The following is a 14968-nucleotide window of genomic DNA, read 5'->3' as shown; positions in this document are numbered from 1 at the left end:
GTAGAAGCTCGAGTCGGCTAGGTTGCTTACAAACTCTCGCTACGATCATCGGCTCGTATTCATCCTATTTTTCATGTTTCACAATTGAAGAAGCATATAGGCTCAGCGGTGAGTGCTTCAAATTTTCCACCGATTGGGTTTTATGGCACTCTTCTTAAGACACCCGTGCGAATTCTGGATAGGCTTTTAGTTAAACAGGGGAATCATGCTGCTGTGGAGGTCCTGGTCGAATGGGCGGACACCTTTCCGGAGGATGCTTCATGGGAGAAGCTTCAGGAGCTTCAACAACGCTTTCCAACGTTTGATCCTTGAGGACAAGGATATTTTTGCAGGAGGGGCAATTGTTATGGCAACAGCTAACGGTCATTTTATCTACATTTTCATTATAATTGTTTTAATTGTTTGAGTCTTAAACGCTGCATTTTATAATTGTTTTAGTTTAGTTATACGGTGCCTTTTATGATGTTTCTAAAACGATGTGTTTAGACCTTATTGTTGAATTCTGTTAGTTGGTTTCTATATACACCAAAACAGTATCGATGGGAGGTTATGAAATGAAAAAGCAAGTATTCTTCTGCTGACTTCTCTCTTCTATTTCTCTTAATTTCTTCTTCTTCCTCCCTATTTCTCTTTTGCTTTCTTTTCAGATCTCACTCCACAACATTCATTCTTTTAAGAGGAAAGCAGAGGAGAAATGGGGTTCTCTGCTAGGGTTTTATACCCTGCCCAGGCAGCCGCCATGCCCACCGTGGAGCCACCGCAAACGGTGCTCGAAGCCATGTAAGCCGTTCATTTTCTTTCTTTATTATTTTCTTTAAAAAATGAAACAAAAAGTATATATAAGTAGTAAGAAGAAAACTCGAAGAGCAAAATAAAAAACAAATCACCTCCAAAAATCTTTAGATTCTCTGTTTTTGTATTTTTAATACTCTTTTCGATACTACTCCTCTCCCTCTTTACAAAATCATCATTCGGTCTTTATAGCCGAATCTTAGAGAAAAAAATAAAAAAATCCCTTAATTCTTGCTATATTTTTTGTTATTATTTGCTATTCGTGGTTCGTTACAGTGCGTCTTTGGAGGAGAACGTCTTGCGACGTCTTGTGAGTGGGTGCTACGACGGAGGCGAGCAAAGGGGCGATTCTATGGCCGGTTTGTTGCCACTGCTTAGGGTTTCTGCTGTGTTGTGTTTTTGTTGAGGACCACATTGCAGTTGGGCTAGGGTTTAGGTTAGTGGGCTAGGTATTGGGTCATTTGGGTTTGGGTTATTTGTAAAAATAGACTGTTTATTGTTTTATTTTTTGATGTTTATTTATTTTGGGTTTTAGATTGGGCCCTGGGCAAAGTTGAGTATTACACATAGCATATTCATTCCAAGGAAATTACTAACACATATCATAAGTCAATAATACTTCCATCATTTTCCCCATTACTTAACCGTAATATAAGACTATTCATTTCATATTCAATCAAAACCAAATAATAGAAAATTATATCAACTTTTGAGACTACATTTTCATGCATATACTAAATACATCATATAACTATGATACACATATTGCTTTCAAATAGGCTCAAATATAGCTAATTTATACAACTATTAACAAATATGCCAAACACATCACACTTATATATCATAACCGAAATTTTGCATAAGCTTAAGCATCATATATATATATGTATATATATATATATATTCATTAGACCAAAAGCATAAAAACCAAGCTTAACCAAAATGAATAAGCCATTTTCGCATGACTCATATTTACATACCCAAAAATCAAGTATAATAACTAGCCTATCCATGCCATAAGTTCGAATTCAACTTAATAATATACCGAAAGGAGTCGATAGAGACTTCTCTGATGATCCCCGAGCTCATAACCAACCTTCAAAATCTAAAAAAAAAAACAAAGAGCAAATAGACACGGTAAGCTTTAACAGCCTAGTAAGTCATAAGCAATGGAAACGTTTAATCATATACAAAATTAATCTAGTCAAATCGAAATAATCTATTAATAATCCATGTACATTTCCAACTTATAATTTCCTAAGTCAAAATATATAAAATTTGCATAAATTCTCCTTTGGCCAAATACTCATTCAAATATTAGTACACTTAACCATTACTTTTTATAATACATTTACATCATTAGGCCAAATATATATATATATATATATATATATATATATATATATATATTCACATATACTATCACATAATTCACATTAACATATAACATTATACCACCAATTCAACATTCATCTTATCTTAATTTTTTTTATAACTTAGTATGAGTACGTACCTGATCCTTTCTAGCTCGATTTTACACTCGATCTTAACTTACTATTGCCCGTTGAACCATTCGAAATTAAAAAGGATACTCGGATAATCGAACATTTCGTACAACGCCATCGTCCCAGACGTGGTCTTCCATGTAATCACATATCGATGCGACTATCCCAGAAAAGGTCTTACACGTAAGTCACAAGTTGATGCCAACGTCCCAGACGTGGTCTTACACGATAACACATAACAAAATTCTATTTCATGACATATGTATCCTAAATATTCCTAAGGTTCGCATGGGACTTTCGGACGGTGTAACTCAATTGAATCAATCTCGTAACCATATTTCCTAAGCTTATACACTTTCTGCCAATACATATTTATATTCATAAAATTCAATTCAGCATATAAAATTTACATATATTCAAAATTAACAGCATTTATATGCTATAGACTTACCTTGGATATCGACGGACGGAAATAAACGACTATTCGATTATTTTTGTTTTTTCCCGATCCAAATCCAATTTCTTTGGTTCTTGATCTAAACATATTCAAATTAAACTCATTCAAATATTATTCCACTCAATTTCACCCAAAAACACATAAATGGACAAATTACCATTTTGCCCCTAACATTTAACACTTTTTACAATTTAGTCCAGATTGCACAAAACACAAAACATGCAAATTTTGCACACATCATGCTTAGCCCGAATCTTCACCATTCTCATAAAAGTCCATGCATTTCATTTATTTCACATTTTAATCCCTCAAAATATTATTTTCACAATTTAACCCAAATTACTCAAATTTATCAAAAATCCAAAGACAAAACATTATAATCTATCACATATCTTTTATTTTCTATCAACAAATAACAAAAATCACAAGCTATCATCAATAGAAAAACACAAAATCATCATCAAATTAAAAAATTACAACATGGGCTTTACAGATTTCATAGCAACGATCTCAAAAACGTAAAAATTATCAAAAACCGAGCAAAAACAAATCTTGAATTAAGCTTGATAGTAGCCAAAACCTAAAAAGCCATGGATGATTTTCTTTCTTTGCTATATTCGGCCAACAAAGATGATAATGGCTTTATTTTATGCTTTTGTTTTATTTAATTATCATATAATTATTTATTTTCATTTTTAACCTTTATAATTTTATTCCATTTCCACTAACTCATGTCCAAAAGTGTCCATGCATGAATTAAATGGTCTAATTGCATCATAAATACCTCATGCTATAAAGACATCAACAATTCGGCCCTTACATATTTAACTATCAACTTTTTCATCTTACGCAATTGAACATTTTTATTAAATCAGCACTCAAACGACAAAATTAAAACATGAAAATTTCATGGATATAAATTCACATAGTATAAACACAAATAATAATATTTAAATATTTTTCTGACTCGAATTTATGGTCCCAAAACTACTGTTCTGATTGTAAGGCCAAAAACTAAATAAAATAAAACCAAATAAAACTAATAAAAAAGTCCATTTACAAAAGAGGCCCAAATAGCCCAAAATAACAAAACCTTAAGCGGCCCGTTGGCCGACAACCTAAACTCATTCTCAGAAACCCTAGCTCCCATGTGCGCCGCTCCTCATTGGGCACTCCGCTCTCGTCTCGTCCCGAGGCCTGACCCTCTCTGTCGATGTTTCACCAAAATAGCAAGGGGATCTGCCCCTCCATCGTCATTGACTCCACCACCTGCAAGAAAAGAGAAAGACAAAAGCAGAGAAAGAAACAGAGAAAAAGCAGTAGCACAAGAACAATGTAATACGGCTATAAAAGCCAAACAAATGAATGTAATTGAGGGACATCAAGAATCAAATATTAAGAGAACAAACATCAGAAATAAAAGCAAAGGTTACTGTTTTTCGATTTTTTTATTTTATCATTTTTTTCTTCTTTTTAAATCAGTTTTTTCTTTTAAAAAAACTATTAATAAAATAAAAAAGGGAGAAGGTTAAGGGCCTTCCTTTTTAGTTTTGGGGGTCGAAAACCCGAATCTTCGGGTTTATTTTTGGACCCGGTCAAAAGGGGACCTTCTCGAGCCGCGTCGGCCCTTGGCCACGGTGGCCACACGGTGGACCGCCGTTGAGGTTGGCGCCGGAGTTCGGGGGGCCAAAAAGAGGTGGAGGCTCTCTGTCCTTTTTTTATTGTTGAGGCTGCTAAAATGTAATTAGGTTTTTTTTTAGGGTTTTTAAAGACTCTGAAACGGCGCTGTTTTGGCCTGTTTCATTCGGCCTCAAAACAATGTCGTTTTGAGGCCATTTGACTCGACCTGACCCGTTTACCAGGAAGATCCGCGTGTTTTGTGACTAGGGTATAATTGCTACCCTAGTCCTTCCGCTTTTCTTTGCGTTTTCAATTGAATATCTTTCACTTTTGCAATTTCACCCCGTTTTTTCCTTGTATTTTCAATTCGGTCCTTACTGAAACGCTATGTATAGAATGGACCGGGATATTTACTGTTTTGGTCCTTTCTTTTCTGTGCGTTTCCTGATTTGATCCCCAAACAATATTTAGTTTCGTTTTCTCACCCTTAAATTTATTTCTGATTTCTATTTAATCCCTTTCGTATTTTTTATTTCTTTTAACTATTAATTTTTGTTTTATTTATATTTTCATTTATCTTTATATATATACGTTATTTTAATATGCGCTATTATTTTTATTATCATATATTTTTATTAAAACTAATATATTATTATTATTATTATTATTATTATTATTATTATTATTATTATTAGTATTAGTATTAGTATTATTATCAATATTATTGTTATTATTGTTATATCTCCATTTATACTTATTTATGAAAATTGTAAATATATTTGTCTTATTATATTATTATTATTATAATTACTCATACATATATATATACGCACATATATTTTATGTTTTTATATTTATACAGACACATACGTTTTTTATTCTATAACTTTAAAATATATATACATAAATATATTCTTTTATATGTACTTTATAATCTTAAAATATACGTATACTTATATACATTTTATAATACACATATGTACATATATTATAATTTATATTTATACATATATATTTGTTATATTTCACAATTTTAAAATATGCATATGTATAACCTATTTATATACATGCATATATACATATTTTTATATTTTATATGTTTTATAATTTATACACACGACTATATATACCTACATACACATCTTCTTTTCATAAATATATATATACCTATTTATATATTTTTATATTTTGAAAAGTGCCCTTTTATATATTTTTTATTTTATAATTTATATACACATACATCATTTATATATTTTACGTATATCCTTGTTGTCTTGTTTTTATATTTTATAATTTCCACATACATATATATGTACATATTTATATTTTAATATTTTTATCACTTTGTTCATGTTCATTTTAATTATTTATTCATGTTTTCATTATTAGTTTTAAGAGAATATTTCAATCTAATTTGTTCATATGTTTGTTATTCTACATGTTATTAATTTGTCCTCTTTATCCATTCATTTTTATTGTTGTTGCTTGTATTATTTTTTACTATCGCATTTAATATTGCTTTGTACGCATATTTACCTCGTGTTTCATTTCCACTATTCCAAATTAGATTAATTTATCTCGACGCAAAAGTTTCAACTTTTGAATAAGCAAAATTTCGTGTTTAGATTCGAGAGGATTGAGCCCTAACGTATTGGGTTCCAATTTTCTTCGTTGAATCTAATAATCGAGAATGCTCTTTAATAATAATAATAATAACATAAAAAGCCCATTGTCGGGGATTCAATACGTTGTGTCCTAACGCATTGGATATGACACATTTTTTTTCGAGATGAGGATTTAAAAAAAAAAAAAAAGCAATATTCAATGTTTAGAATTTTGAGAAATTGTGCCCTAATGTATTGGGTTGCGATTTTTTCATCTGACTTAAACAATTGAATATCCTTTTAAATTTTATTGCGTGAGTTTTTTTGGACAAGCTCATTTTTGAGGAGGTGAAACATAATGCCCTAACTCATTGGGTGTGACATTTTCTCTCTCCGAAATGAGAGGGCCTTAACGGGTAATTTGATTTATACAGATTTTTTAGGATCGTATTTTTAAAACTCTTCAAAGTTTCAAATCTTCGACACTAAGACACCAATTAATCAACTAGGTACCAATTTTTGGGCGTTACGAGGGTGTTAATCCTTCCTCGTACGTAATCGACTCCCGACCATTTTTTTTCTGAATTTCGCAGACCAAAAGCATTGTTTTAATAAATCTAAACCGTTTATTAAAAGCAACTATTTTTCGAGGTGACCCAATCACACCTCATAAAAAAAGATTGATGGCGACTCCCATTTTCATTTTCGTTTTCAAAATCCAAGTCGACCCCGTTTTCACAAAAAAAATGGTGTCAACACTGATTAGGGTCAAAACCGGACTGTTACAATCAATATGTCAACTTCTTTTTCTAGATTTTCATAAGTTACATTTACTTTTATCAAAATTTTGATATATTTGGAAGGTCATTAAAGATTATAGTTCTATATTTGGGTATAGGATAGACGTTCTTGAAGAAAAATGAACATTTATACTTTTGCTTTGACCGCATATTCATGGGCATTTGCATCTTGCCTTCTCAAAGGGAGTACTTTATCAACTATTAGTTATCGGACTGTTATCTTGCGATTCAAGGTAAATTGAATGATAATGATGATTATGAAGAGAATTAAGATAAGAAAAATGTTTGATAAACATGTTTTTGTTTAAGCCACGTTAAAGAAGAATATCAGAGTTTACGAAATCTTTAGTATACTTCATACTTATGAAAGTACCTTAATCTAAAAACATGATTAGCCCTTTTCACTATTTAATAAAATCTGTGGTATTCTTTGTTGTTTCATTTCATATATGGCATTTGTCTGATTTAATATCATTTTCATTTTAATACCAATTTATGGAAAAATGTTATGGGAAATGAAGAAAAAATTATACTAAAGATAACCTTATGCTATAGTGTCATGATGGAAAATGTATTTTTTCTTCAAACTATTTGGTTTTACGATTTTGTCCATAAAAAGTAACTCATAAGTTGAAAGTGATTCGACATTTATATCTCAAGACTAATTCTAATATTCATGACTTTTCTCTAAAAACATGATACATAACTTACTATAAACTTATCATGTATCCGGATGCTAATATGAAGTACCTAAAGAAAACTTTAGAGTAAGAGCAACTATAGTTTGATGTTTAAATTTGAAAATTATTACGTAAATTATTCAGCCTTTTTTTCACATTCCCTATTTTTTTTTTCATCTTCCCTTAGAGAAATTTAATGGTGAAGCTTTGATGAATAAAAAAAAAAAAAGGGATAAATTGTTTAAAGGCTTGATATGTAGGGGTAGGGGGTTCTACCACGGATTTTAGCACACTCTTTTGAGTATCACAAATGTTTCTTTGTGTGTGATTGGTGTTGGTAGGCAAATGGCTCTCTCATCTTTTAATCCAACGAACACTCACCAGTTACCACCTTCATTCCATCGGAGAACAAGGAAAAAGGGAAATTGCTTAAAATGAAAAAATCCAATTGCGTTTGCCGGGAGTCGAACCCGGGTCTATTGCTTGGAAGGCAATTATCCTAACCGTTGGACTACAAACGCCTGGTGCTGCAGCTGTCAAGTAAACTTGAGTTTTAAATATCTTAATAGGCTTTCTATGTCCCCCAATTATATTGGTAATAACATTTCTCCAGTCCCTCTCAATTTTGATATTGAGAAAATTAGTCCTTCTAAAAGATTTTGAGCAATTTAATCCCTATCAATTTTGAAAAGCAACAAATAAAATCAATTAATCACAATAAATAGACTTTTCGCAATTATATATAATTTTGATTGATTAGTGTTGTTATATCCTCACCCAGCGCAACACGTGGCACTACAAGAAGACACCCGAGGACGGCTCAAGTTCATTCTATATGTGTTTTTTTATTAATTTTTTATAAATTATTAATATTTTATTTTTATTGTTTTGAATCTTTTACATATTTGAATCTTTTTTTAATATTTTTAATATTTATTTTTTTTATAATTTTACACTCATATAAAATAAATTTAAATAAATAATTATCTAAATTTAAATGAACCTGAACAATAATTTATCCACTATCAAAGTATCCTAACCGTTGGACTACAAACGCACTATCAAAGTATCCTAACCGTTGGACTACAAACGCCTATTGGCACAATCCACAGGTAAATTTAAATCTCAATATATAGAAAGGCTTCTTATGTATATTGTTAAAAGCATCTCTCCACTCTTTCTCAATAATTTTGACTAACTTAACTTCTATCAGTTTTAAAATTCAGCAAATAAAAGTAATTAATTATAATAAATATTTTTTTGTCAATTATATAAATTTTATTCAATTAGTGTTGTTATACCCTCATCCGACATAACACGTGGCATTACACGTGCCTCCTCTTTACGCTGTCCGTAGGGGTTCTTTATCAGCTGTCAATTACCGGACCACTACCTCGTGATTCAACAGCATCCAAGCAAACCGGTGATGCGAGTGATAACGATGAACATGAAGACAATCAAGATAAGAAAATGCCAGGTAAACATTACTGACAGTATCATGACATTCTTTGTTGCTTCGTGTACTAATCATTTATCAATCATTGACAACTGAGGAATATGCATTTTCTTGGTTTCTATATTGGTATAGCTATTGATTATTCGATCTCGGATTAGTTTCAGAGACTTATTCGGTTTAATGCCATTATCATTCTTCAAACCAACTAATGGAAAAAGGAGAAAAGAAACTTTATTATTTTTGAGACTTCAAATTTACTAATTTTAATATTCTCCCTTGAATGCTAATTATAATGATAAATTTAAGTTAAATTGATAATATAATTGTAACACTAATTAAATGGTAACTGATTTAATATAATATATATTATTAATAATTAATATACTCAACTGTAACTCAAACCAATAAGAACTCTATGATAAAAAATTATTGATATGATTTTATCTAATATTTTTAACCATATAGTTCAAATGAAGAAAAATTCTATTATTTTTAAAAAATAATTATTTATTTAATGCTTATTTAGTACTTAAATGAACATTAAAGGATATTATCGTCGATTCAAAAAAATTAAATTCTTACTTTTATATATATTATAGATTAAGACAAGCTTAAAAATAACGGCAATTTGTTCCATATAAACCAACTAAATTGTGTTTAATATTCACAAAAAACCAATGCGAATGTGGATACTTTCATAATGCTTAGATCCTTGGTACTTTTTATGGAAAATTAATTCTTTCAAATTGGAATGATGAATGGAGAGAAAATGAGAGAGATATGTGTATGTTAGTTTCAAAATTATACATTTTTTAAATATTTTGTTTTCTTTCTTGTTATTTCTCAACTCTACTAAGCAATGGTTAGAAAGATAATTACATTTTCTATCAAATTTTCTTTCCTACCAGAAAATTTATATTTTCAATTTTTCTACCACTTCAATTTTTATTTATTTTTGGTCTACCAAGCAAAGCATTGAGTAAAAAAAAAAAAGAAACAATGTTTTTTTTGAATTTCAAAAAAAAAAAAACAATGTTGATGTCAATATTCAGGGGTTAAAATTTCAAGTTACAAACTATGTTTTAAAATTTTAAAAGAAATTATTAATATGTAAGAATAACATTTTTTATTTTTTATTTTGTAATTTGTATTTTTAAATTTTATAAATATATTTTAATTCTTTAGAATTACTTTTTTTATAATCATGATCGAATCAATAAAGTATGTAATTTTTAAAAATTAAATATGTTATAATATTAATTTTATAACAACCGCATCATTTCTCCATCACAAAATAAACAATTAATAAAATTAAACTAAAAAATACAAACACAATTAGTTGATGCTAAACCATAAAGAGAAAAGATAAATATGCATAAAGCTAAAAGTTGATACATATCCAAAGCAACAGCTCACTTCTTAGAATTACAACTGAAATCCAAATGCAAATAAAGTAAATGTCTTCCCTGCCCTGCCTCAACCTCTGCTTCATTCTTCCATCTCTATCTTCATATTTCATTCATGCAATGTTTCCAAACACAATGAGTACTTAACAAACTTTAAACATACAAAATTTCCAACCAAAACCATGCTGTTAGAACGGACTATTCTGGACAAAAGCCACGTCTCTACTCTACTCTAAACGGAAAGATAATATGGAATCGAATCTGACAGAGAAATTAAAATTTTATCACACACCTCATTCTTCATTAACAAATAATAACCTTTTGGATGTGAGCAATTTTGTGCCAATCTTCACCCCCATTTTCTCTGTATCTTTTGCTCAACTCCGAACATCCGTGAATTCTCAATTCTCTAAGGTTGGTGAGGCAGTCTATTCCCTCTGGTAGAGCTGAAAAGTTTCTGCAACCCACAATCTCAAGTTTATGAAGAGAAGTGAGATTCAGTAGCCATGCTGGTAGAACGGACAAATTTCGACACTCCATAATTCGTAATTACTGCAAAGTGGAAGATCCTTGAAGAAGCAATCGTGGCAAATCTCCTAAGGCAAGTAATCCGATGAGTGAGAGAGTTTTAAGGCTCAACTGAAGGTCTTTGTCTTCTTCCTCTTCGGGTTCCATTTTCAAATTGATTCGATGGCACATCACTATTTCAAGGTGTTCTAACTTGGTTAGGAATTTCAGGCTCCGTGGCAATGAGACAAGTTTAACACAACCACCCAGGACAAGTGTCCGAAGTGACTTCAGATACTGCATTCCTTCAGGTAAACATTCTAATTCCATACAGTACCTCAATTCCAAGTATTGAAGAGAAGTCCAACATCCTGCTCGTATTTCTTTCAAATGAGTAGCTGTAATGGTTATTACTAGATGTCTAAGCTCAATCAACCTTTGCACGCTGTCAGGCAACTGCTTCAAACCAGTATCTCCCAAATTTAACGATTGCAAGCTGCGAAGCTTATCGAAAGATCTCGGGAGTTCATCTATAATCCAACATCCGACCAAGTCAAGTTCTCGTAAGTGCTTCAAGGTACCAATGGAATTCGGTAAAGCCGTCAATAGTGACTGCCTTATTTCTAATGCTCGTAGATACTTGAAATTGGAGACACACAGATTTATAAGTGATTCATGAGTAGTCCTTGATCCCTTTAAAGCATCTTGGATGATTACTGTTCGAACATTTTTCATTTCCTCCAAAACACGTGGAACTCCAACCAACTTCTCATCACATAATAATAAATGTCGAACATTTTCATCATCCGTTTCTGTTTCCGAATTCACTGTTTTACATTCTTTTTGAGACACATCTAATGCAAGATCATGTACCAGATCATGCATTTTGAAGGTAAAAACCAACCCAAAATCGTGCCCCATTTCGATGAGGCACCTTGACTGTAATTCATTCAAATATCGTTTGCCAACATCCTCCCACTCTTGATTTTGCTTTGGATGCTCAAGGAGTCCATTCGCCATCCAAAGACAGATAACTCTATCACTAGAATAGATCTCATCCTTTTTGTACAAGGACAAAAAAGCAAGACATCGTTGCAAATGAGATGGCAAATGATTGTAACTCAACTTCAACACTGGTAAAATATCGTTTTCATGTTGCTCAAGTCTCCATATTTCACTCTCTCCTATATAGATCCAATCAGATTCATCTGTTTTCTGAAACAGTAGGCTTCCCAATGTTCTTACTGCCAAAGGAACCCCTTTGCATTTTTTCACAATCTCCTCCCCGATTCTAATGAGATTTGGATAATGTCTCTCATCACCATCATTAAAAGCCCATTTTGTAAATAAGGTCAAACAGTCTTCAAGACGGAGACCTTTCAATTCATAAGGGGGAATTGAACTCATTATCGAGGCAACCTTCAAAGTCCGAGTAGTTACGATAATTTTGCTTGGAGAAAATCCATCCGTTGATCTCAACAAATTTCTTAACTCAACCCATTTTGCTTTATTTTCATTCCACACATCATCCAGGACGAGCAAGAACTTCTTATCATTCAAAAGGCTTCTCAAACGAGCTTGCAAGGCGTCAAGTGTTGAATCATCACATCTTTCTTCTTTATTTACAGACTGAATAATCAGCTTGAGCAATCTAGAAAGATCAAATTCCTCAGAAACACAGATCCATATCTTCAAAGGAAAAAGGCTAGTAACTCGATCATCATTGAATGCTAATTGATCGAGCGTGGTTTTTCCTAAACCCCCAAGTCCAACAATGGGAATGACAGGGACATTTTGATCCTCACTTGGTTTCATCAACATACTAATTATGTTCTCTTTATCCTCATCTCTACCAATAACATCAGAAGAATCCACAAAAGAGATGGTCTCTCTGCGAAAAACATGTCTACTGTCGTTACACTGACTTAGAGCAAAGCTGTTCCACTCAGTGGCCAGTTCGCCTAGTCTCCGATTGATGTCTTTGATTTTATGACTCATTTTTGAAGAGAATGAAAGAGGCAAACAACAGGAACCTAAAACTCGCACCTTTAAGTTGTTGATGACGGGATGACTGATGGCGTCCTGTTTCCGGAGAGCTTCACACTTGAAATTGTCAATAACGTCCTCAGCATCGTAAAAGATGTTTCTGAGCTTCCACATACAGAGGCGCAGCTTTTCATTTTGGTGCTGTTGCCGCTCGGCATCCAAGAGCACAGCTTTAATGCTGAACATGGTGTCCTCCAGCTTTTTCAGATCGGTTTTGACATTAAACGCCAAGCGAACTTCGTCTACAGTGAGACCGACAATTTGCTCGACAACCCTTTCTGCAATATTGAACAGAAACGTTTCCGCCATAATTGAATTTCTAGAGCAAAGCTTGAATGATTGAGGGGAAGGAAGGCAAATGAATGATTGAGGCACTCAATAATGATTTTATTTTTTTCAGCCAAATATCTGCTTTTGATTGTTGACTAGGCTTCACAGTTGACTTGGCTGTAACTTAACTACGCTGTGTTGATAAATTAAAAAAACAAAGAGGTAATCTATCAAAATAAACATTTTTATTTAATTTAGGTTACATTTTAATCACTTATGTTTAAAATATTATTTTTAGTTACTTTTGTTATCATTTTATAAAGAAAACGGTCACTCTATTGTTAACATTTAAAACTCATTTTAACTGTTATATTGGACTATCGTTTGAGAAATAACAAATTTTAACGGTAAAGTGATGATTTCGTTAAAAAATATTAATGTAAGTGGCTAAAATGTAACATTTCAAACAATAATAACTAAAATGTAACTTGAGGTAAACAAAATAACAATTTTGATAATTTATCCATTAAAAGGTATATGGATTAAAATATTATTTAAATTAAATTCATAAATTATATATGGTAATATAATTTAAATATTTGTTTTGGATTGAGAAAATGTTTTTTAGTAAAAATAAAATTTAAACCTCCTTTTGAAACTTAAAAGATAAAGATGGGGCTTCTTTGAAGTTTTAGGAATAAAGTAAATAAATATAAGTCTCCTTTTACCAAAATAAATATAAGTTAGATAAATACATGGTTTGGCTTTAATGGGTATAAGAAGTATTTTATTTAGAGTTCATAAATGATTAAATTTACGATAAGTATCTTAATAGCAAGTCTTCTCCTTTGATCGATAAGTCAATTATAATAATCGAGGATGCCTTGGACTATTAACCTTTCTATGTATAAATTTATTGCAAGAACGTCTAACAACTAACCTTTATTGAATGAATAACTACGAAACACGAGTCCACGATTTAACTCTGATAACCTTGTGAACTAGAATGGCTCAACTTAAACCAATGGCCTCAACCGTTTCAAAACTGATTGCTATTTCCTCCTAACAGAATCTAACTAACTACTTAATTAGACATGCCAATGTGTTCTTCAGTAGATTGAATACGATAAACGATCAACTCAGTATTTCTAACTGTATGCCTATCAATACTGAATCAACAAACTCTTTTTAACTTGATGCCAATATAATTTTGTGAGAAAATGAAGTTTATCTCCTAAACTGAAAAAATAATAAACACTGGAACGAAAGTTTTGAAATGCAAGTTTAGATCTCACCGCTATCTATAGGGTTATTTATTAGCTTAAAATAAAAAGGTAAATGGTGCAATACTACACAAGTAAAGAAAAGAGTTAAAACAGAATTGAGAACAAGGAAGTAAGTTCAATTCTCCATTCCATTCTCCCTTCCTTGTACCTAGCCTAAAACCTTAATTCTACTTATACTCATCAATCTAATATTGAAGAGTTATTTAAAATAAAATTAAAAGTATTTATTTTACAAATAAATCCAAAATAAAAGCTCACAACTTTTACAACAGCTTGCATTTTCGACTTTTTTAATTTTTCGAGTTTGCTTTACACCTAATCAAAAATCAAATAATAGGTCTAAAATTAGTAGCATCTCATTCAAGAATTTATCAAAATTAAGCGTGATAAACATGTAAATTGGATGTATTATCACTTTTCATATCAAGTTTAATATTATTTATCATTTATTATTTTATAAACTTTTCAGAATATTATATTAAATTAAAATAAATAGTAAATCAAGTAATTTATGTAGAATTAATGATGTACAAGTCATT

General features: G+C 31.3%; 1 protein-coding gene and 1 non-coding gene across 2 annotated transcripts; both read right to left on the bottom strand.

Moving 5' to 3' along the window:
• Nucleotides 1-7907: 7907 nt before the first annotated feature.
• TRNAG-UCC (transfer RNA glycine (anticodon UCC)) lies at nt 7908-7979 on the bottom strand. The gene has a single exon. It is a non-coding gene; the product is annotated as a tRNA-Gly (tRNA).
• A 2274-nt stretch (nt 7980-10253) lies between these two features.
• LOC105781321 (disease resistance protein RGA2-like) lies at nt 10254-13262 on the bottom strand. Its single transcript, XM_052627222.1, has one exon. It carries the CDS (start codon nt 13180-13182, stop codon nt 10870-10872), a length of 2313 nt encoding a protein of 770 aa, XP_052483182.1. The 5' UTR covers nt 13183-13262; the 3' UTR covers nt 10254-10869.
• Between the last annotated feature and the right edge of the window lie 1706 nt (nt 13263-14968).

The sequence above is a fragment of the Gossypium raimondii genome, chromosome 13, assembly GCF_025698545.1.
Source record: "Gossypium raimondii isolate GPD5lz chromosome 13, ASM2569854v1, whole genome shotgun sequence".
Classification (NCBI taxonomy): domain Eukaryota; kingdom Viridiplantae; phylum Streptophyta; class Magnoliopsida; order Malvales; family Malvaceae; genus Gossypium; species Gossypium raimondii.
The sequence above is the reverse complement of the archived record's forward strand: the minus strand, read 5'-3'. Positions and strand labels throughout refer to the sequence as shown.

Excerpts from the sequence above, each read along its gene's own strand:
- LOC105781321 (XM_052627222.1), bottom strand. The coding sequence starts at position 13,182 with ATGGCGGAAACGTTTCTGTTCAATATTGCAGAAAGGGTTGTCGAGCAA.